Source organism: Durio zibethinus, chromosome 11, assembly GCF_047325235.1.
Source record: "Durio zibethinus cultivar Kanyao isolate XHJ-2024 chromosome 11, ASM4732523v1, whole genome shotgun sequence".
NCBI lineage: Eukaryota > Viridiplantae > Streptophyta > Magnoliopsida > Malvales > Malvaceae > Durio > Durio zibethinus.
The window spans coordinates 2,724,738-2,747,369 of record NC_143172.1 but is presented as its reverse complement, the minus strand read 5'-3'; the positions used below and the strand labels follow the sequence as shown (position 1 = coordinate 2,747,369).

The 22,632-nt window shown below is 35.7% G+C and overlaps 3 protein-coding genes across 5 annotated transcripts; 1 reads left to right on the top strand and 2 right to left on the bottom strand.

Moving 5' to 3' along the window:
- Positions 1 to 966: 966 nt before the first annotated feature.
- On the bottom strand, positions 967 to 8,045 carry LOC111291317 (Pentapeptide repeat-containing protein). Of its 3 annotated transcripts, none has more exons than XM_022882988.2 (7): positions 7,810 to 8,040; positions 7,519 to 7,717; positions 7,400 to 7,429; positions 7,083 to 7,189; positions 3,815 to 3,849; positions 3,506 to 3,634; positions 967 to 1,453 (listed from the first exon to the last, which is right to left on the bottom strand). In XM_022882988.2, exons 1-7 carry the CDS (start codon positions 7,964 to 7,966, stop codon positions 1,262 to 1,264), a joined length of 849 nt encoding a protein of 282 aa, XP_022738723.2. In that variant the 5' UTR covers positions 7,967 to 8,040; the 3' UTR covers positions 967 to 1,261. The 3 variants fall into 3 exon arrangements, with proteins under 3 accessions (XP_022738723.2, XP_089623799.1, XP_089623798.1); XM_089767673.1 differs by having other exon boundaries at positions 7,519 to 7,721; positions 7,810 to 8,003; XM_089767672.1 differs by lacking the exon at positions 967 to 1,453 and adding an exon at positions 1,519 to 2,828 and having other exon boundaries at positions 7,810 to 8,045.
- Positions 8,046 to 12,359: 4,314 nt separating this feature from the next.
- On the top strand, positions 12,360 to 15,223 carry LOC111290523 (protein YABBY 4-like). Its single transcript, XM_022881867.2, has 7 exons — positions 12,360 to 12,590; positions 12,803 to 12,958; positions 13,154 to 13,271; positions 14,128 to 14,176; positions 14,360 to 14,435; positions 14,656 to 14,730; positions 14,820 to 15,223. The coding sequence occupies exons 1-7, from the start codon at positions 12,498 to 12,500 to the stop codon at positions 14,886 to 14,888; spliced, it is 636 nt and encodes a 211-aa protein (XP_022737602.1). The 5' UTR covers positions 12,360 to 12,497; the 3' UTR covers positions 14,889 to 15,223.
- Positions 15,224 to 17,716: 2,493 nt separating this feature from the next.
- On the bottom strand, positions 17,717 to 22,278 carry LOC111290676 (monocopper oxidase-like protein SKU5). The gene is made up of 9 exons (XM_022882084.2): positions 21,947 to 22,278; positions 21,537 to 21,646; positions 21,169 to 21,439; positions 20,912 to 21,050; positions 19,996 to 20,362; positions 19,201 to 19,566; positions 19,029 to 19,107; positions 18,181 to 18,380; positions 17,717 to 18,084 (listed from the first exon to the last, which is right to left on the bottom strand). The coding sequence occupies exons 1-9, from the start codon at positions 22,085 to 22,087 to the stop codon at positions 17,985 to 17,987; spliced, it is 1,773 nt and encodes a 590-aa protein (XP_022737819.2). The 5' UTR covers positions 22,088 to 22,278; the 3' UTR covers positions 17,717 to 17,984.
- Between the last annotated feature and the right edge of the window lie 354 nt (positions 22,279 to 22,632).

Below are 22,632 nucleotides of genomic sequence, written 5' to 3'. Positions count from 1 at the left end.
TTAAAAATCCAATAAGATAGAAATTCAGAACTCTTCCCAAATTCAAACATACTAATTGTTTTTTCCTAATCCTCTTTATCCCTTTTCTTTGTGGTTGATGGTCTGGTCTTATAACAATTGAATCCCTTTTAAATTTAAAAATTAAATCAAATCGGTCAAGAATTTTACTGATTTAATTTGATTTGATTTTAATTTCTTATGACATTTCATTTTCATGCAAATTGAAATCAAAAGGTTATTCAAAATCGAATCAGTTCTTTCCTTTTTGGTTTTTTTATTTTTTTTTAGACCTTTTTTTTTAATTTTTTTAGAAAAAAAGTAAAATTAAACCATAAATTAAATTAAATCAAATTAAATTTAATTTTTTTTCTATTGGCCCCAAAGTTTTTCAATGGCCCCAAAAAAAATTTCAATCAAAATGAGATATCTAAATATCGGTGATTAAACTATCCTCTAAAAAATGACCGAGGAGTTCATGGCATAACATTTGAGACAAAAGATGATTCATATCTAATGAAAACTGTCTTCATGACGGAAGAAATCTACTGTTCTGACAACTGGATTTTAATGTTTACAAGAACAACGAGTTTACTGTTGTATCAATATCTCTTAGATCTCAAGGAAGCTATTAGCTGTAATGGTTTCTGAATACTTCAATTTATTAGACAGGTGAAGTTTACTCCATAATGACAATGACTGCTGTATAAGTATCAATCTAAGGATTTTAACAACATCATTATTGCCAAACCTGATCCAAATTCCAGGTTTAAAGTCAACTTGTCATGTTGTTGATGGCAAATCATAAGCTTTTTCCTTAGAAACATCTAATGAGACACCAGACATTAATCCACACTGTCACTTCACATAGCAACATAATTCTCTTGAGCACATATTGTGAAGGATCTCATTTATTTTTCAGTGCCAGGCATGTTTGGATCTGTGTAAATCACCTAAAAAGCAAGGTGATTTTGGTAATTTCCTTTAATCAATCACAACCCAGTTTTGAAGAGAGCACTAAACCATTTTTATGCTCATCTATATAGTACATTGCAACAATAACCTAAATTCTGAAGAGTAATTTCAAATTTAGAGTGGTCATAGATCCCTGATGCTTGAAAAAAAAAATTATGGTCAAGATAATCTTTCTGTTTATCGAGAGGTGAAGATGCTAATACTAGTATAATTTTGTTCTCACACTCCTTTATCCCGCACCATCAATATGGTACCTATGAGATGTCATTTGGTATAATTACCAAGCAAATTATTTTGCTTCACAAAGTCCAGTATCTTTGTCACAAAAACCATCCCGATCTAGCAATTTTTGAGGTGGAGCACTCAACAGAGGAGAAGAAGGGCTTCCATAAGCATTCCGTCGACTGTTTCCACAACCTAAACTTACTCTTGTGCTTACCCCAGTGATTGGATTTTTGCCATTTGCATATTTGCAGAGAGCCTATACAAACAAACCCAAAAAGTTATTTGGAATAAAAAAAAAAGGAACTATGAGGAGTTGGAGTGTGAATGAATCACCAAAGATATAGGTAAAAATTATGAAAGAGTTGCAACCTTGATGCACTTTTCAGAAAAAACTGATGAAAGCAGTGGAGACTACTTGATATTTGATATTAGCATTGTAGGCCAGCATCAAAAACATAAATGAAGCTCAAAATGTTTGGGACTATGCTTACAGATCCAATTCTAAAAACGCACTCTACTCAAACTAATAAATTCCTTGACTTTTGGGCATCCTAGTTCTCTTTCAGTTGCAAGTTTCTATACTTGTGTATGTTCACATGAACAAGCCATTGGGAAAGCATAATTGACAAGGAGCATCTAAACTGCAGCTCAATTATTCACCAAGCTTGAATTACTACCAAGTTAGATAACCATCAGATGGAGTTCTGAGGCCAAAAAACTTTGCTGGTGCTCTAATTGCCACAGGTGCTTCCTTATAGATTCCAAGGTAAAAAGTTAACCATATAGAACTTCTAAAGAAAAGAATGCAGGTTCTAGGCTGAGGAAAGCTTCTAAATTTCGCTGCACGTTTGTTAGAGATAAATCAAAACAAAAGCATAGTGCACAACGGTCCAAAAAGCCATATTCCTACACAGAACAGTAGGGATATTTTACCATGAATCTGATATTACAGTGTCTGCAAATAATTGAAACACGCTAGCTCCATGAGCTAATTTCTGTCTTTCTCTCACACATCAAGGGAAGAAAAACTTCTTATTCACATGCCAAGACAGGAACAAGAGCTAAGTCGGGTTGACTTGCAATGTTCATGAAAAGGTCTCTACAAGGCCATGACTATTCTTCCGTTGTACATGCAAGGTATCTATTTCGATGACATTGAAGAAGAAATAGTACTATAAGCTAGTTGCAATTATTTCTGCTGCCACAGCATTTAATGGACTCAACTATACATACTAGTGCTTAAGTTCTAGCACCATATACGATAATTGCAAATAAATGCAACATCTTTATGAATGCTGATTCAATCAGCTTATTCTGGTCTCTAAATTCCCTAGCGTGATACAGTGTGGTTAAAATACTAGTAAAACCACTATACATGCTGCACACTTCACAATACAGGTGCAATTACTTGAAACTTCAGGTGACTAGACAAGTTGCCTTTGGTTTTGGAACTGTTTGTCGGTGGCCAAAGCACACTGCTCCCTAAAATCCTAGTTGCTCCATCAATATCTAGGGGATGGTTGCAGTTTGGCAGTAACAAAAACAGTGAACAATGGCTCAGGCAGCAGACGACATGGTTGATGGTACATAATGGCGAGACAGTCTGCCATCACACTAATACCAAGTGTGTCCTGCAAAACTCAATGGCTTGCTTATTGAAGGAATCAAATATTGATTTAGCTATTCATGGTATCCGGTTAATATAGTAATGGAGTCAGTAAATATGGAGGCTGGATACCAACATATTTGACCAGATATAATATGGCTGAAATAAAGTTGCCACTATATCCAAATAGACTTTTTAGTTTTCGATTCAACTCACCAGCTGACATTTATATTTCCGAAGAAAGTTGCATTAATTCTGCTTTATAACAAGTTAAATGACAAGCAGGTGCAATCTTTGAACTGAATTTATACATGGACAAGCCTATAAACTATCTGAACAATAAATTTAGATTTAGATTTAGATTTAGATTTGATATTGCAATTTTTTAGAGCTTTACTAATATTCTTTATTGTTCACATTAGTTATCTTGAGTGATGCAAATTGAATGCCATGGATCACAGATTGATGTAAACTTTTTTTTCCCTAATTTGAATTGATTGGTTATCTCTTACTTGTTCTGTTTTCAGGGCAGAGAGCCAAGTTTGATATCGATCGGTGCCTTCGGCTGCTACAGATATTGGGTATTTGGGTTAATCATCAGTGACTCTTTACTGTTTTTCATGTATGGAAGGTACGGCACATAGGGAAACAAAACAGATTACAAAGAAGGATTATAAACAAACCCATAAAAGCTATGAATACCTGCTTCTGAGGAAGATCAATAACAGCATCACTGAAATCAGCGCCTTCAATCAAGGCACCCCCGAGATCACTTCGGGTGAGGACAGATCTTGCTAGCACAGCATTTGTAAGATTAGCCTCATTGAGAACCTGAAGCAAAATGGATTCTTTATTAGAAGCAGACTTGATTTTCTATAAACTAATGGTTACTTCCCCTAACTTGAAGAGTATGAATAGCAAGCAATTCTCTGTCAGAATTTATAACATGACTCCTGTAGCATAAAAAATTAATTGGTCAAAGAATCAGCACCAAGGTTTGGAAAACATTACCATGCGATCCATCAATGTGTCACTCAGATCAGCACCTGTGAAATCAAATTAAATATGATCAAATAAATCAAGGAAAATCAACTCATTTACATCCAGTCCACCAATGATTTATAAAAGAATGAAACTCAAATAATAATAAAACAAATATAATTGATATTTAATTCATCTCCTTGTCCTCCAAGAGTTTCTCCTAACAGTATTTTTTTATAATTAAAATAACCTATAAGATTATTTTTATTCTCTTATCCGCCATAGATAATCCAAATAACCCTAAAACACTCTCCTAATTATACAAGCAGGGATGGAGCCACGAATAAATGTGAGCTGCCAATATATTATTGCATTAATTTTTTTTTTTAAATAATGATGTTAAAAATCAATAAATAATTTTTTATTTTTAATTATTAATATTTTAAAATAAACTAATCAATTTAAAGTTTATTTTTTGTATAAAAGTTTTGTATTATTGAATTTAAAGCTATTAAAAAACATTTATAATAAAAGCAATTATGTAGAATATTATATATATGAAATGAAATGTTCAATTTTAACCATTAACACATACTTTTTTCTCATCAAAAAGAAATTTAATTGTAGTTTTGTTATTTTCAAAGTTATAATTGATTGAACTATTCAATATCAAAAAATACCAAACAATGCCACGTAAAAATGATTTTTAAAAAGTTTATTGAAAAATTCAAACTAATTATATAAAAGAGACTGTTGTTTAAAGAAAAAAAAAGTATATTTGAATACACAGAAGAGTACTTAAGAATTTGTTTAAGGACTATATGCAATGTTTGAAAGTTTTAATTGCAAAATAAAAAACTTAAAAAGAATTAAGGGGTCAAGTAAGGATTAGTAAATAATTAAAGGGGTATTTAATGAGTTAATGATAATTTTTAGATTTTTAGAGGGGCTCAAGCGAGAATTTAAAATAAAATAAGAGAAATATGTGTACAATGTTTCCTTCCTTCGAACGCAAGGCAACTAAGCAAAGCAATATAAAAAGGTTTTAGGGTTTTCTTTTGCCTTCATTATCTACTCCTATTATCATTCAAACCCTAAGCCTTTAGGGTAAGTTCTTTATTCTTTTCTCTCCTCAATTCTTTCCAAATTTATTTCTGGTTTTTGCCTTTTTCTCGCCCTGTTTTTAACTATTTTATCTATATATTCATACCAATTTTCCTTTTCGATTAACCACCCAGTATTGAAAATCATCAATCAAAAACAATGGTCTCGCAAAACAGTCATGCTTCTTCAGAAGAAAGTTTGGAAAAGCAAAAGAAAAGAAAAGCTGGATGTGGTTGTTCTAATATTGTTGTCTCCTCATCCAAGCGGATGATACCTTTTGTTCGTGATTTTCCTAGGCGTTGTGATCCTTGGGAAAGATTTGCAACTCAATGCACTCAATATTCAGTTCAATCAGAGTCGTCTAGCTCTGGCTCGTTTTCTTATTCATCAGAATCTGAGGATTTGGTGGTTCCGTTAGATGCGCTTGAATCTGTTTCCTCAAAGGAAGTTGAAATAAAAGATGTGCCACAGGCTTTGGATACCACAAACCCAATTCACCTGTTGAAAGCTTCAGACCATGAAGCTAAAGAATTACCTGAGAAAGTTGTATATGGGTCCACGCCTAAAGGTTTTAAACCCCACAAAAGAGCCTTGGCTATCCGGGATTATCCTATTCCACCAAGAAGATTTCAAACTCCATTCTCTGAAGATTCACTTCAATCGGAAGTGCCAGACTGTAACCCTAGGTATGATTCAGAATTTGAGGGCTTAATTGTTTCTTTTTGGGAGAGTGGGCTTAACGAATCAATAAAATCAGCGGAAGAGGAGACACCAAAGGACTTGGATGATATCAAACAGACTGACTTGGAAGAAACTTCAGAATATGAAGCTAAAGAATTCTCAAAGGAAGCTGAATTGGAGTTAAGCAGGTCAAGGTATGATTTGGAATCTGGAGACTCAATAATTTCCATGTATAACATTAGCCTTAATTCATTCGGATTATCAGAAGAAGAAGAAGAACATGAAATAGATATGCCAAAGGTTATAGATTCCAAGGGCTTGATTGACCATTCAGAAACTTCAGAGAATGAAGCTACAGATTTAAAAGAGGAAATAGCATCTAAGGGTTGTGATACTTGGGAAAGATTTTCAACTCAATGCTCTCAATGTTCAGTTCAATCCGCGTCGTCTAGCTTTAGCTCGTTTTACTATTCATCAGAATGTGAGGTTTTGGCGGTTCCGTTACTTGAAGATGCGCTTGAATCTGTTTCCTCAAGGGAAGTTGAAATAAAAGATGTTCCACAGGCTTTTCATACCACACACCCAATTTACCTGTTGAAAACTTCAGACCGTGAAGCTAAAGAATTACCTGAGAAAGTTGTGTCTGGTTTCATACCTGAAGGTTTTAAACCCCGCAAAAAGGCCTTGGCTATCCGGGATTATCCTATTCCACCAAGAAGATTTAGAACTCCATTCTCTGAAGATTTAGTTCAATCAGAAGTGCCAGACGCAAACCCAAGGTATGATTCAGAATTTGAGGACTTAATGGTTTTTTTTCCAGAGAAGACACCAAAGGCCTTGGATGACATCAAACCGATTGACTTGGAAGAAACTTCAGAGTATGAAGCTAAAAAATTATCAAAGGAATTTGAATTGGAGTTCAGCAGCTCAAGGTATGATTTGGAATATGGGGACTCAATAATTTCTATGTATAACATTAGCCTTAATTCATTCGGATTATCAGAAGAAGAAGAAGAAGAAGAAGGAATAGATATTGCAAAGGTTATAGATTCCATGGGCTTGATTGACCAGTCATCTAACTTCATGCCTCCAATTCTTCCACCCAACACCATAGACTCAACAACTACCGATTTTCCAATGGCTGTATCAGAGTCTGGAAAAGTTCCAACTACTGCAGAAAATGAAGTGCCTAAAGACCATAAACAGATAGTAATAGCATTGTTGGCTGCACCAAATTGCCATGGACGCAGAAGAAAATAGCATTCTGATCAAATTCAACCAGGAATACAAACAAAAGGAAAAGAAAGAAGCATTGATTTCCAAAGTTGGGCAAGCCTGATCTTCCAGAAGATTCACAAGTTATCAGTAGATGATAATTTTCCTTACTTTTTGATAGAATTTTCACTTTGGTTTGAATGTTTGATATGATGCAAAAACCAATCATTATCTATGCATGTAAGTCTTATAGTTACCATATATGAAGTTAACTAATTTTCTTTGGCAGCAAATTTACCTGTGAAATTTGCCTTGTATGCAACTGCTTTCTCAAGGTATGCACCATTGAATGTTGAACCACTAAAATCAGATTCCCTCATATCAGCAGATGTGAAGTTTGCCCTTCTGTATCAACCGTTTAGATTTCAGATTGATTAGGAACTTACACACCAAAACATTCCACTATTAAATTTCTTTTGATAACTCAATTTGATTGTTTAGTACAAATTCAAAGTCACCGTCCCCTTACTAAGAAATATGCCCAATTTGTAGTTACAGACTAACGTGTTTAAAACATAAATGCACAAATAGGAATTCTTTAATCTGCAAAGTTACCTGAAATTTTCATTCACATGAACTGCTTTCCTGCGTAACAAAAGAAACACACAAAATCAACCCCCTTCCTAAACCAAAAAAAAAATGTTTACAATAAACGATGCTCTTATGAAATGCACCTTAAATCTGCAGAACCAAACTGGGCTGCCGATCCAATGCCAAATTCACCACGAGTTTCTGCCTCGTACTTATTAAGTTCAGCCAGGGCAGACATATCAGAGGCAAAAGCAACCATTGCAGCTGCCAATGCCGTTGAAACCAAGGCTTTCCAACTCTTAAACTTAGCATCCGTGACTTCAAACTTATTGTTGGAGCAATCTTACTTTTCCAAAGAAAAACTCTGTTAAAATTGATTACTGCGAACACAAAATAATTTTCATCAAACAAGCAGAATCAAGATCATTACTCACCGCGAAGTCGGGCTTTAATGTCTGGGTTATTTATCTGGCAAAAGACCCCGAAACGTTTTGAGACTGATTGCAGATGGTAACATGGAGCTTTTGAAGGAGAAGGAAAAGAAATACAAAGAGAATTGATGGATAAGGAGGAGACTGAAGCCATTGCCATTTACGAATAATAGTTTGGTTTTTTCCTTGGCTGTTATGGATTGGAAATGTGGAGGGAAACGGGAAGTTGGTTAGAAAGGATTAGCTCTCGCACGTTTCATATACGCTGGCTCCATTTTTATCCACTTGTTTTCCAGCAAGGGGATTGGTCGGGATCGGCACACGTGTCTTTCTTTCTTCCCTGGTTATTGCCATTCCGCCTGTTTTTTATTTTTATGGGCCCATCTTATATATCTTAAAATTTTTTTATCACTGTATAACGAGCTGAAGATTCATTTTAGCTTTTAATGATTGGCTTCTTCTACTCCGTAACCTTTTGATATAACAAAAAATAAAAGAAAAGGTTTATTCTGACATTTGATGTGTTAAAAAAATTTTACTAATATAAAATTCATCCCTAATTCAGCTTCAATCTCATCTATCTTTGATTTTTTGAATTAAATCTTTTAATTTCTAAAACAAATTGCAATGGCGAGTTTCTAGTCTCCAGGCTTCTTAGTGGGCCAGTATGGGCGTTGAGGTCCAGTATCTCCAGACAGAAGTTATTGGGCAGAAGATGTGGGTCCATCCGGACGTAAGCCTCCGTGGTGCAGTCTGAAGTCTGAATTTCCCCTACCTAGTATTGGGCAAATTGGCCTAAGATCAGTTCCGTTACATATTTATATTTTTTTAATTAGTATACTATAACAATAAATGAATAATATAAAGTACAAACCTAAGCCTAAACTCCAAAATAAAATTTCGGAGGCACATATATAGCTCAAAACCCCCAAACCAAACGTACCCTAAGTCTAAACTCCATGAACATTTGATCATTTAAACCTCTTAATACATAAGCAGATAATCTTATTCTTCTAGTATAGATAGAATGAATTTTTGTAAATGAACAATGTGATTACATTTTTTTTTAGGATAAAGGAAGTAATTAGTAAATATGTAGTTCAAACCCTATACCATCCTGTTTAATGAGTGAGGAGTGAATTCTGAAGCCCGTGTCCTATAGCTTATTGTGTGGTTCAGAAACAAGAAGAAGTTCCTATTGCCCTTGCAGCAGCAGTAGCAGCAGCAGCAACGGCGGCGGCAGAGTGATAACTGCAATGAGATGGAAAAGCATGTGGGGTAACAATAACACTGATGTCCAGATCCAGTTCAAGCCAAGCCAAAATGTATAGCTATCAATCTATAAATCTAGCGATCAGCTCCCTCTTCAACTCGTACGTACGTTAGTTCAGGGGGGGATTGGGGAAGGCAAAAGCCAACACGAGGTTCAGTTTGAGACTAGGGAGATACCCACAAAAATATATATATCGGACACAACAAATTCACAATCAACTTTATCGATTTCTACCCAACCTCATCACCACCAGGCACAAGCATAAGAAATAAAGAAAGCAAGAGTGAGAGAAAAAGAGAAGGTCATATATATCCCCACAAATACAAACAGCAACAAATAGCTTCTGCAGGCTTTATACAGAGAGAGATAGACTGCTTTTCCTTATTTCGTACATATAGGCATGAATGTCTTCACTAACACAACTCAACAAACAGCCAAGCTACGATGGGTCACTAGTGAAATCAATTTATTAGTATTTATATATAATTTAAAGCGAACACTAGAAAAAGAAAGAAAGAAAAATGAAGGAAATGAAGGATCATGACATATATGTATAGATAATATGAGTTTATATTTGATGCACTTTATACACTGTAATCAAATGATGTCATCGAGAAAGTTTTTGTGCATATTGAAGATGAAGGATGATAATAATTAAGAAAGAAAATCAAATTAGTACTTATATAACGGATTATTATCCCAAGTATATACCGGTGGGTTTTACTTTCCTTACGGCCCCTCATTCCCTTTGTGAATGATGAACACAATATATAAAGCACCAATTGCTTGACCATCAGGCCATAAAACCCGGTTTTATATCTTCATAAAAGTTACCAAAAATACACTATAAACATAATATGAATATCAGCTAGAATAAAACAATATCCTTGCCTCTTAAGTCTTTTTCTTTTTTGGGCCAGCCAATACAAACAGAAAATTGAAAATGTGACTGAGGTATCATAATATATTTTTAATTTTAACAAGTAGAGTAGAGAGCGGACAGCAGGGAAAGTATATATATACATAATGTCAAAATAGTAAGTAAGACTCCATGACTGTCTAGTTTCTAACTTAGAATCATAGCGTCGTCAGGTAAGATTTGTAGTTTTCTTTCTTGTACGCATTGCCCTATATATTTAATGGTATAATCCTAATACCCTCACATTTAGAATGGAAGATATATCATTGTATTTGCAGAATTGCATTGCTTTTCCAGCTGAGGAAGAGTAGTTTTTGGCGACAAAGCAAGCGCCTGTAAGCATTCAGAGAGGAAAAAGGAACAATGAAACTTTTGGGTTGCAAAGAGAATCAAAAACCAACTAAGTCATATACATTAGTACTATACATGTAATATAAATCTTAATTATTACATCAAGTTAAGACTAATAATTGGTAAATCCTTTTACATTCTTTTCTTCAAATTTCATAATTAAAATAAACCAGGCTTTTTAAAATCATTGTTTTGATAAAACAAAATTATTTGGTTGTGAGGTCCATGAATGAGCACTTGTTTATGTATTAAAGTACTTAAATTATTTGGTGTGAGGTCCATGAATGATCCAAACGCAATATATCAATTGTTTTATGTAGTAAAGTGCTTGAAGGAGAATTTTTTTTTTTTCATTTTGTACTGCTACCGGATTTAATTTGTTTACTTTTTATATTAATTAAGGCCTCAAGCGAATAGCCTTTCGTCTCTTTTCAAATTTGACTTTTGAGCAAAAGATCACTCATTCAAGAGTGTGAGTCAGATTCTCACAGGCTCACTTCCCTTTCAGCATGGTAATGGGTATGGTTTAAATTTTGAATAGCTCATTCTGATGGCCTGTAAAAGGCCAAGAAACTTTACAAACTTCTTTTTTCCTTTCTGATTTCAATTACACTACATTTAATGTGTTGCATACGAGTTTACAAAGGCCCCCATTCCCACAATGGTAAGCAGCTTTAATTCTTACTTGATTGCTCACTTTTCTATCATGAAGAGAAGGGTAAAAAAACTCCATGAGAATGAAACATTATAAAAAGGAAAAAAAAAAAAAGAAAAGAATATTCAAAAGAGAATTTGCATTTCATTTGAGTTTTGGCAACTATGTATTTACAAAAAATTAGCAAAGTTAGAATAGGTAGGTTTGAAGAAATTATAACAAAAACCCTAGAGATCTCTATGTGAGAAAAAGAAAGTAAAAAAGGATTCTAACCAAATTACCAAACATAAGCGAAAAAGAAATAGAAATTTAGGAAAGGATATTTCAAAAAAAAAAAAAAAAGGAAAGGACAAAGGTTGTAACAGGGGAGCAAAGTCTGTGGCCACTGCCGAATGGGTTTCAACTGACTTAAAGACGTTTCTGTCTGCATGTAAGTCGAGAGAGATTGAGTGGTCATTTCAGCAAAAGTAACCTTTCAGCTCTAAATAAATACACATGACATAAAATTAATTTTGGTCCTTTAATTTCTGCTCTTTTTTTGTTTTATTATATTATGTACTTAAAACTATATATAAAAGCATGCATGCCGTTTGATGATTGTGCCGTGATGACCTGTTATGTTATGTTATGTTACCATGATAATCTGTTATGTTATGTTATGTTATGTTATGTTGATTGTACGAATGAATGAATAAATGCATAAGGAATGTGGATGAATGCAGATGGGGATGGAGAGCCCTTAGGAGGCGGAAGCGGGGAAGCTGATAATACGGGGAGAGAGGTGAGGGGCTTATTACCCGGGAGGTACAAAGGAGGGTTAGGGTTTTGGGGTTCGGAAATTTAGGCAATCAAAAGTGTAAAATAATAATTTTATCAGAAAAAGGAAGAAAACACTATGCAAATACAGCCTCTTAACTGCTGAAAACAACAGGTGAGTGAGTGAAAGCTATGTCACCCCATGCACACGTCCCTTTCTAGCTCCTCTCCCCCATATCTGCCGCCTCAGCCCTTTCTCTCTTTCTCACTCACACAAACACAAACTGTGCCTTGGGAATGCCAACCACACATATCATGAATCCATGATATGTGTGTATGTCTTACATATATGTATGATGTTATGATGTAGTATATGTCATGCATGTCTTAGTACCAAAATTTAGATCCATGGGTACATACATATACCATATGTTAGCTACAAACAAGACCAATAAACAGGAGGAAAAGAGAGAAGCGGATTTCCCTCTGCCTTTGTTGTTTTTCCCCTCTTCTCTCTCTCTTTTTGCCGTCTTATATCTAGCAGACCAAGTAGATTCATCCATCTTCTCTCTCTTTCTTTCCTCATACTCTCTCTTTCTCTCACAACTCATAATCAAGAAAAGCAGATCCAAGGTGGTTGTTAAGCTGTCATTCTATCAATCAATCAATCAATCCCACCAAAGAGATTGCAATCATCAATCAATTTTAAAAGAGAAAGGAAGGGGCAATCAAAGAAGATGTCCTCCTCCTCTACTTTGTCTTTGGACCACCTCCCTCCCTCCGAGCAGCTCTGTTATGTACATTGCAACATTTGCGACACTGTCCTTGCGGTATTCTTAACCACTGTTTGCCTTCTTTGCGCATCCCTTTACTTTCCTTCCTCTTTCACTTTTCTTGTTTAGCGTTTTGTTTTACCAATTAGGATCTCACTTAGGGTTTTCTTTTTCTTTCCTTTTCCTTATGTCCTTCTTGCTATATATGTATATCTCCTTTATAAGGATGATGTTTTTCACTTGGGGATTCTTTGTTTTGTGCTATATAGGTCAGTGTTCCTTGCACAAGTTTGTTCAAGACTGTAACGGTTCGATGTGGGCACTGCACCAATCTTTTGCCAGTGAACATGCGCGGGTTGCTTCTGCCTTCGGCTAATCAGTTTCATTTGGCTCACAGTTTCTTCTCTCCTTCCCATAATCTTCTGGTATAAAAATATAAACGTGTGTGATGATATATAAGCAATTTTTGTGGACCCTATTTTTGCTGATTAAGTTGCTAAACATTAGTATTTGATTCTTACTAATGACAAATTAATACTACTTGTTACTGCTACTTTCTTAGCATCCAGACCAGAAATGAAATCTGTATTTTTAGCCTGGTTTAATGACTTTATTTCCAGGAAGAGATCTCAAATCCTTCTCCAAACTTTTTGGTCAATCACACCAACACGAATGACTTCAACTTACCCCCTCGTGGAGTAGCTGATGAGCTTCCAAGGCCTCCAGTTATCAACAGACGTGAGTGTCCAGGACTCTTTTTCTTTGAATATTGTTTGTATGAAACTATAGAAACTGTTTTTGTCAAACCCACTGTGCACTTGTTTTTTCTAAGATTCTCTAAATCCTTGCGCTTTATATCCCTGTTCAACAAGGAGAGGCAGGGAATGATTATAGCACCTGCAAAAGAAGGCAATGAAATCAGGACATTTCCATTATTTCCACTCTTCCCTGCAATCTTGAAGGTCCCTTCACAACGTGTTAGAGAAGAACGAGAAACGTTCTTTTTTTCACCAATATACTAAGAACTCTCCAATGCCTGCCATTTCAGCCTTCTGTTTCAAAACCAGACTCCCTGATTTAGAAAAGAAATCTAACTTTCTTGTCTTTTCATTATAATTGACAGTTCAAAAAACAAAAATTTTGTTTCTTTAATACTTGCAAAACGGCCCACAGTCCTATATAACTTAAGCACCATATCACCATCACCCAGAAAACCAAGATGACATCATGGTCAGGCACCAATAAATTAATTTCTTTCTGCCCTCAAATTCTTGTTTCCTTGTTATTGGTAATAATTGATCAAAGGCTTAGCCAAGTTTTAAAGACAAGAAAACATCGCTTGACACTCGACAGTTGGGGCCCTTCCACCACACTGCCAAATGAACCAATAGTCAGTAAAGAATGATAGAGCATTTTCTTCTCCAGTAAATTTAGATAGTGATCTGGTAAGAGAATCTTATGAATGAATACATTGAATAGTGAAATTACAAAAGGATGGTGAAGTGACAGTGGAGAAAAAGATAAAAAAGAAAGAAGCAGAATTCTACTAAAAGTCAGTATAGTGATTCTAATGTGTCTGTCTGTCCGTGTTCAGCTCCGGAGAAGCGACAGAGAGTCCCCTCCGCGTACAACCGATTCATCAAGTAAGCAATCATTTAAGGCAATATCATTTTTCACATTTATGTCAAATACATTTTCTATATACATACATACATACATGAAATTACATGTATGTCTGTGCATACATTTTTTTTCTTGAAATACAAAGTTTCTAAATGTGAAATGGATTTTTTTTTTTTTTGGTGAATGATCAATCAATGCTGCAGGGACGAGATCCAACGCATCAAGGCTGGAAATCCTGATATAACTCACAGAGAAGCCTTCAGTGCAGCTGCAAAGAATGTAAGATCCAAGACCAAAAAAAAGAATCTTTGGGGATATATGATTTTGCTTTCTTTACCAAATTAGCTAGGGTTCTTATATCACACAGAAAAACAAAGTTAGGGTTTCCTTTAATTTATCTTCTTCTTTCTCTTTTCTTTTTTCGGCCTACTTCGATTACACAGTCTTTTGATGGGGTCCTTTGACTGATCCTATTCCTATTTTGTTTTCTTTTTGTCAGTGGGCCCACTTCCCACATATTCACTTTGGCCTCATGCCTGATCAGACTGCCAAGAAGACTAGCGTACGCCAGCAGGTGACTTTTGCACCCTTTCTTTCCCCATGGCCAAAAATATAAGTTGATGAAGCTGATAGAAAATTTTCTTTCCATTTGAGTCTTTGTAGGAAGGAGGGGACGTTCTCAAGAAAGACGGGTTTTTTGCTTCAGCTAATGTGGGTGTCTCTCCTTATTAAGTAGGGAGCTGTTCGAGCTCTAGACTGCTGTTTTCCTTTGTTCCTGTCTAGCAATCTGCCATTAGATCTCTCTCTTTCTCTATCTCTCAGTGCAGTCTCAGTTGCAGAGAAAGAACTTGGAGGTCAAGATGCTGGTCGAGTTTGGCTACTCTAGTGTTATTAATTACTTTCATAACCCATCTGGTATTGTACCCCTTTTAATGTTTATATAGTTTGATATGATATCTAGTACTGATGTTTAAGCATGTACTTCTAGTTTTAGATAATATCCTGTGTCCACCTTTGCTTGAAAAAAAAACCTTACTCTTAATGTCATTAATCAGTTTCTTCTCTCATCACTCTTTATCTTATGAGAAAAATATTAATTCTTCCATTTTATCACATTATAATATTATCACAAGTGCTAAATCTTGAGCAAAAAAATATACATTAATTATCATAAGTAATCAAGTAACTAATACTATTTTGGGAGAGTTTGGTGATGCAAGTGTATATACATATGTGATATATGTCTTGACTTTTTATATTGATTATAATTGTTAATTTGGTATATTTCGTTTTCTCCTCTTAGGCTGGTTTGCAGTAATTTTTTTTACCATTTCAGAATAAAAATGGAATTATTCATTTACTTGAGGAGGTTTCATGTCCATCAGTACATTCTATTTTCCGCAATATATTTTGTACAATTATTGCTTTTTATAATTGAGCTGAGTAATAAAAAAGTTAGAGGACAAAAAATAATTGGGAGAAATTGAAATTATTCATGTCGGTAAAACTAAAGTCATTAAATTCATGAGAAACTAAGTAAAGACAACGTGATCATATATTGATTTCTAGTTAGAGGAATTGTTATACATACATATATATGTATATATAACATATTGAGTATTATATATGCATGTGCATGGGGTTTGGTTGAAATAGTTTTCAAAAGAAAAAAAAAAAAAAAAAACCTACTGTTGTTTTAAGGGTACTTTAACAAAATCTTCAAAATAATCTAAATTTTCAATTGCTCATGTTGATGTGCATGGAGGAAAAATACGATACTCGTACTTGTGCGCAAATGAAACAGAGGAAGGCAACCGTCGAGAAATAACTCAAAGAGGCCATTGCCGACCTTTCCAGCCCCTCCTCTCCGCATGATTGCTTTTCATTAGGTTTAGAACATCCATCTGACAGGCCAGGCCAACCCCTTTATACTCGCTTGGCCCAGCTAAGAGTGATGTCAGTTGTCCACAAAAAACCTGCTACTTTTTGGTAGAAAGGATGGTTTAGCTGATTGCTCAACCAATTTAATATTAAAATTGAAAATTGCCGGCCCATATCACGCTGATGCGTCCAGGCCCCAGCTCTTTGAGTCTGAGAAAAGCAGGCAAAAAAACAAGGTGCACAGCAATCCGAAGAGGATTACAATTTGCAAGCCTTGTTTGATAACGGGGAACACAATCATACCATCAAATAGTGTTGGTGTTATGAATATTTATAATTGCACTTACTTTTCAGACCCATCATTATTCCATAAAGACAGATGGAATCCATGACTGTATATTACAATAAAGACATAGTACCTGGTTAAAAAAAAAAAAGTTCCAAAATCTCTTTAAAAAACGGGTAGAAAAGGTAAAAATTATAAACAAATCCTTTTTTTTTTCCTTCACATGTGCAATTCTGTAATACCAATATATAACCTCCATATTTATATATTAATATCACAAATAAAATTATTCATGATTGGACCGAGTCAAATCTTATTAGTCTTTTGAATCTCATGCCCAAGGCTCGGCGTATTGGACCTTAGAAGCTTGATTTTTTAAAATATATTACAATTTTAATTAATATTTTTTAAATATATTTTAAAATTAAAATATTTTATTAATTAAAGAATAATTTAAGTAAAGCCGAATCCAAACTTAAAAGCTTTCGGTCAAAATTCATCTTGGGTTAGCTCAGACCCATAAGACAGAGCACAAAGGCCTTGAACAGATCTGATCACAAAGCTTTTCCAACCCAAAAATGTGGTTCAGCTTAGCTTTGATTTACACGAGTAGAAATTTTTTCTTCGTGTAAGTCTTTGTTAAACTTGTTATAATGTTAGTAGCTTTGTGAAGGCCGAAGGGGTATTTCATTGCAAGTTGTTCCTCCCTCCAAAGCAGAATGGAAATGGCGTGAAAATGCAGCCTTTTCAACTCAAACATACCCTAGAATTTCCCACATCCAGCTTTTTAGAAATCGAGCTGGCTTAACAGAGGCAAAGCTAGGGAAAGAAACCACACTGAAGGAAGCATGATTTACAGCCAGACTCGTCATGTTCTACCACAGATGGGCCTAAAAATGGATCCTGCTTATCTTTTATTTTCCCTGGTTTGTGTCACTCTCGAGTTAAAAAATCACGTTTGTTGAGTTACCATTCTTGTCCGATCTCATTAAAATTCATTCAAGCATACATAATGCTACAGCTTTTTCGTTTGGGTGGAATTTAAAAATTATGACTGATGTAGTAGTGCTTACAACTACTACACCAGTCGTAATTTATTTTCTCTACAACACATTTTTATCATAGGTTGGTTCTCTGTATGAAATGGCACTGTTGACCTGCATACAAAACCTCAAATGCTCACAGCATTTCTACAACCATCAACCACATTGGAAAGGGGAAATCAAATGTGCAAGTTCATAACTCATACACCCACCCATGCACAAACATATACAATAACATACATTCATGCATGCATACATACATATATGTAAATGTGTGTAGGAGAGAAGAATTTAAGCACAAGTTTGTGAAACGGGTAGATATAGATGTCGTTTGTAGAAAAGCATGAAGGAACAGACAAATCTAGACTCGAGGGTAAATTGTATTGAAAATTGATGAATTGCCATCAGTGCATAATTATAGGTATTAAAAGAATGCTATTCCCAATAAATTAAACAAGGAACCCCGAGGGCATTAACAACGTTGTGAACAAAAAAAAAATGTCAAAATCACCCAAGATTCATATCAACAAGACTACACTTGCACACCTAAACACACAACCACAAACGTTACTTGAGAAGCTGGGTTCCGACAAGCAAAGACACCCTAAAAGAAAACACCTAGCGGGAAAGGAGTAGTGCAGAGGCAACCATCAGCACCGTGAAGAACAGTTTCGATCTACTGCCTGTGATTGATGTTGCCAAAGAAATATCCTGTGGCCTGAAAAAGAAACCGAGGAGAATCAGAGAACTAGCCAACATAATTTCAAGCAACTTAACAAGAAAATGTTCACATAAGAGGACTCATTCTGCATACTTCTGCAATTTGCTGAGGGCACCACAATAGAGGGCATTGTCTGGCATAGGCAATTCAGTTTTGTTCGTAGCCTCTGGATTGACAACCCTGACATATGTTTCTTGGCCAAGATACCATGAGTCAAGGTTTTCTGTTCGAAGGTTCCAGACTCCAACATTGTCAAGTGATATCAAGATTGCTGTCCATGCACCAGGATAAACCTACAGAGACAGATTACATTTGAGCCTTCTTAACAAAAGAATGAGGTATCTCGTGAATTTCATCTGACATGAGGGATCTCAGTAGGCATTGTTGGTGGCAAGTCCAAGACTAGCAGACTAAGCTTTAATGCTTACTTTATAAATGTCACCACAAACTACGGTGAATATAATCATTGAGAAATGAACCCAGGAATTAAAGCTATCCCAAACAGCTTGATAAATACTGCTGGCATTGTTTATATCCAACATCATAAAGAGCAAGGCACAATATTCCAGAAAAGAAATACCAAAAATGTATTTGCAAATGCTAGAACCCTAAAGGCAGGGAAAAGAAAGCATTAGTTCAAGCTAAAATATTGTGTAAATGATAAAAAACGTTTTTCCTCCCGAACTTCACAAGGGGAGCATCAATTCAAACCAGTTCAGTCAGCAGCGTATTATCAGTGCAAACTCAGAGATCTCCCATTAGTTATAATTACCTAAAATACTAATATAACATTTACATATGAACTCCAATCATTAAAACAGCTCCAGCATGGCCTTGTTTTTTCACTGGTAAATATCAAGCAAAAACGAAATAACACTAACTTGCCAAAGCTTTAGATGGAAGCATAATAAAACTAAAAGCACAAGTCTCCAATAACCTACCTGTGTTGTGGTGCGGGCAATGCCATCCCACTTGTTATATGTGCCCCTGCTATTCTCTGACCACTCACCATAATCCATTCTGCAACAAGATAATTGAAGAGTTAGTATTAAAATCATATTGAAAATGCATATGTTTATACATGAATGACGTGTAATGGAAACAAATTCCTACCCAACAACGAAAAATGCATATCCACTCATGTGATAGCTCTGCACCTTGGTCTCATTGTTCTGTAGGATGACTTCCATAAATCCCCTATACGTTCCATTAATTACTGATGTTTCCATTTTAGTTGGCCCTGTAAGTGGTCTGCTGGGAAAATCAAGCTTATATACTCCCTTAACCTTGAACTGGTCAGCCAGCCGGATTGGTGTAGCAGGATTGACAAACGATATCCCACTGAGTGTTGTTCGTCTTTTCCCATCGATAGTCACCGGTGGCTTGTTTCTCAACAAAAAAATTTCAGTCACATTGATTGAGCCATATCTAAAAGATCCCTGCGGGTTAGGGCGAGCACCACTGGCAGATACATTCCACCTGCATAATTTAAGTACAGAAAAGTGATAAGGCATAACCAACTAAAGTATTCAAATAATTCCTTCCCAACATTTGAAGATATGTGACAACTAAAATAACACTAAAAATACATATTCTTCACAATAATTTAGAATTCCATGATAATTTTCCTCTTTCAAATGATTTCATACCAGCCATATAGACTTTCCTCTTCACTGGAAAGCAGTACTGCACAAAAAAAGTATCATAACCAAATTTACAGGTTTACTGTTCTAAGTGAAGATGAAATATGAAACAGAAAACTCAAGAGTCAATGCTTCAGATATCCTGAACTTATCATATTGTTTGAAGTCTCAAAGAGTATCACCACAAACAAGTTAGCCATACAGGCAAAAAATCCAATGTGTGAGAAAAATGTGCTTGTGCACTTAAACCACAATGAAAACCAACCTGATAGATCTTGCTTGGTTCATTGAAAAGGTTTTGTCATATTCATCCTGTGGTGGATCAGGGAGGGGACCAGCTGCCTTTCCTTTTGAATTTGAATATCGCAAAATGGCAACACCAGTAACTCGTTTCCACTGTGATTCATTCACAAACCTGGCACTTGCTACAATATAGTAATCAGTACTTGCATTCTGATCTGTGGTTAGCAGAAAAGAATACGACTGCCCTACGTGTATGTCTAAGCTAGTGTAGTTCTGCTGCACTGTATACGATCCCTCAGTCTCCGCAAGAAGCAAATTATGGCTCTGAATCCTGAAGTTCAAGGAGGTTGATATTCCCACATTGTGAACTCGAAGGCGGTAAGTTTTCCCTGCCCCAACATTATAACGTAACATTATCCTTACGAGCTAGAAAAACTCACCATAAACATAAAGGTGATAACTAATTCAAGTTAGTTATATGTATGTATGTAGGTATGTATGTATGTATGTATCTAACTGGCAGTCCAACGTACAGAAATTTATGGGTCAACACGTCTTTATGCTGTGATCATAAATCTGATGCACACCATAAATTGAAAGGCCAGTGCTACTCCAAAATTCACCACTAATCTCACATGAAGTTAATTCCTGTAATAAGAATAACTGAATATTCCCAACAAAGAAGGTTGCATGCCTAACGCAAAGCTCCACCCTGCAATTAAAGTCCAGTAGATGCAGTACTGGGAAAAATCTAAGATACAACTGCACTATAATAAATAGATGCTAATTACTTCCAAATTCTATCTCCTGAAATTAATTCCATTTCAGTTACTAAAACAACCTGTAATTACACAAGAAGTAGAACTGACATACTTAGAAATGAGTAGCTATCAGCAAACCATGAGTAAACAATGCCTTGCATTGCATGAAATAATCACCTGGGTGGACGTTTATTGTTTCATAATCGATGCCATCAGGTACAAGGGTATCATTATATCGATAAGGGCCTTTGCCATTAATAAGAACTCCATCCGGCATCCCTAGATCTTTTCCAGCATCAAGTGCCTTTCTCAAAGCCTAGAAACCAAAAGAAGGTGTCGTCGTTAGACACATTATATCCTATACCCCAAATCCAACCTTAAAAAGGAAAAGAAAACCATATATCCTCCAGTTACTTAACAAAATAAGTACTAACCGTATGGTTGCGTGTGTACCAATCACCTATCAAAATGGTAATATCCCCATCAGGGGTGTCAAAAGGTATAGGAATAATATCTCTATTGTTTATAATAAAGCCGCCAAAACCACCAGCTGCTTTCTGGAAGTGCAGGGATGGGAAGTAGAAGAAACTCCCAATTTGGTCCTTAACCTGGAATTGGTATGTCCAATTCCACTTTGGAGGAATTGGACAATTAGTGCCAGGAAGCCCATCCTGCCATGAACTACGCCTCTGTTGAATCCCAGACCTATCTCAGCAAACAGAAAAACCAAACAGTCAATTAATCTATCCATCTTTATACTTGGATTTTATTAACAAAGATTACTGCAAAAGTAAGATACTACCAGTGGATGAGTAAACTCTCGTCCAATTTGTTTCGAACATTGACGACGACATTGTTGTTGGTGGTTGCATTGATAGTAGGGCCAGGAAACTTGTTATTTATAGCAATAACCTACAAAGTAATGCAGACACAGAAATGATTAACAGACCCAAACAGCTCAACAACATTACTCCAAAGCTCACTTAAATCTCAAACAGTAAGCAAAGTTCAAGTAAAAAGGACCCAAGGAGCTATATCTTTGTAGATCTGAGTTAAAAATTCAAACTTTAAGCAAAGAAAAGACAACCCATCTCTCAGATATGAAAGCTAAGCAGGCCCACGTGAAAAAATGTACTGAAAATACTAGCAAGAGGAAGTAGAAAGCAGCAAAAATGTAAAAGCAGAAGAAAGAGATGTAATAAAAGAGCAGACCTGTTGGGGAACACCCAAAGGAGAAGCAGTAATATAAGAGACCTCAAAATCATAGAAAACAAACGGATCTTCAGCAAAACACAAGCTCAAAAGCAGGGCAATGTGGATAAGAAACAGACCCAAGAACCTACTCAAAGCCATTCTTTAAAAAACAAAAAAGAGGGGGGGGGGGAAGAACTCTTTTTGGATTTGTCGTACAAAATTTGCAGAGAGAACTCTTTGTTAAAACTTTCCTGGGCTTTACATTATCTGGTAGGCACAAGAAAGTGAATAAGCAACCAGAGGCTCTAAAGACAGAAACTTTGAGAAAGAGAGCAAATAGAAACGGCTACAAAATTTTTGCTTTATGAGTTGGGTTTTATAAGTCCAAAAAGAGAGAGAGAGAGAGAGAGAGAGAGAGACAGAGGGCACCTTGGGTTTGCAATGGCAAAGGGTTAATGAGTGAACGATCACTCAAAGGCCAAAGCATTTGATTTGTCGGTCACCGGTCATCGTTCAAAAGAAGAAGAGAGAGAAAATGTGAGAAAAAAATAGAGGGTGACAGCCAGTAGCTAGTTCACAGTTGCATAGAAATGGAAATATGCGTGTGTTTTTTTGAACAAACATGAAACACTGTAGATTTTCATACGCAGTCAAAGCCCACAGGGACAGGGGTTAAGGCAAAGAGGCGTTGTTAAGTTTGACGT

Coding starts and splice junctions, on each gene's coding strand:
- LOC111290676 (XM_022882084.2), bottom strand. CDS start 22,087: ATGGCTTTGAGTAGGTTCTTGGGTCTGTTTCTTATCCACATTGCCCTG. Junction 21,647..21,946: donor CTTTGGGTGTTCCCCAACAG/GTCTGCTCTTTT, acceptor ATTACTTTGTAG/GTTATTGCTATAAATAACAA. Junction 21,440..21,536: donor GAGAGTTTACTCATCCACTG/GTAGTATCTTAC, acceptor TTGCTGAGATAG/GTCTGGGATTCAACAGAGGC.
- LOC111291317 (XM_022882988.2), bottom strand. CDS start 7,966: ATGGCAATGGCTTCAGTCTCCTCCTTATCCATCAATTCTCTTTGTATT. Junction 3,850..7,082: donor ATACAAGGCAAATTTCACAG/GTAAATTTGCTG, acceptor TTGATTTCACAG/GTGCTGATCTGAGTGACACA. Junction 3,635..3,814: donor ACACATTGATGGATCGCATG/GTAATGTTTTCC, acceptor ATTTTGCTTCAG/GTTCTCAATGAGGCTAATCT.
- LOC111290523 (XM_022881867.2), top strand. CDS start 12,498: ATGTCCTCCTCCTCTACTTTGTCTTTGGACCACCTCCCTCCCTCCGAG. Junction 12,591..12,802: donor TTTGCGACACTGTCCTTGCG/GTATTCTTAACC, acceptor TGTGCTATATAG/GTCAGTGTTCCTTGCACAAG. Junction 14,177..14,359: donor GCGTACAACCGATTCATCAA/GTAAGCAATCAT, acceptor TCAATGCTGCAG/GGACGAGATCCAACGCATCA.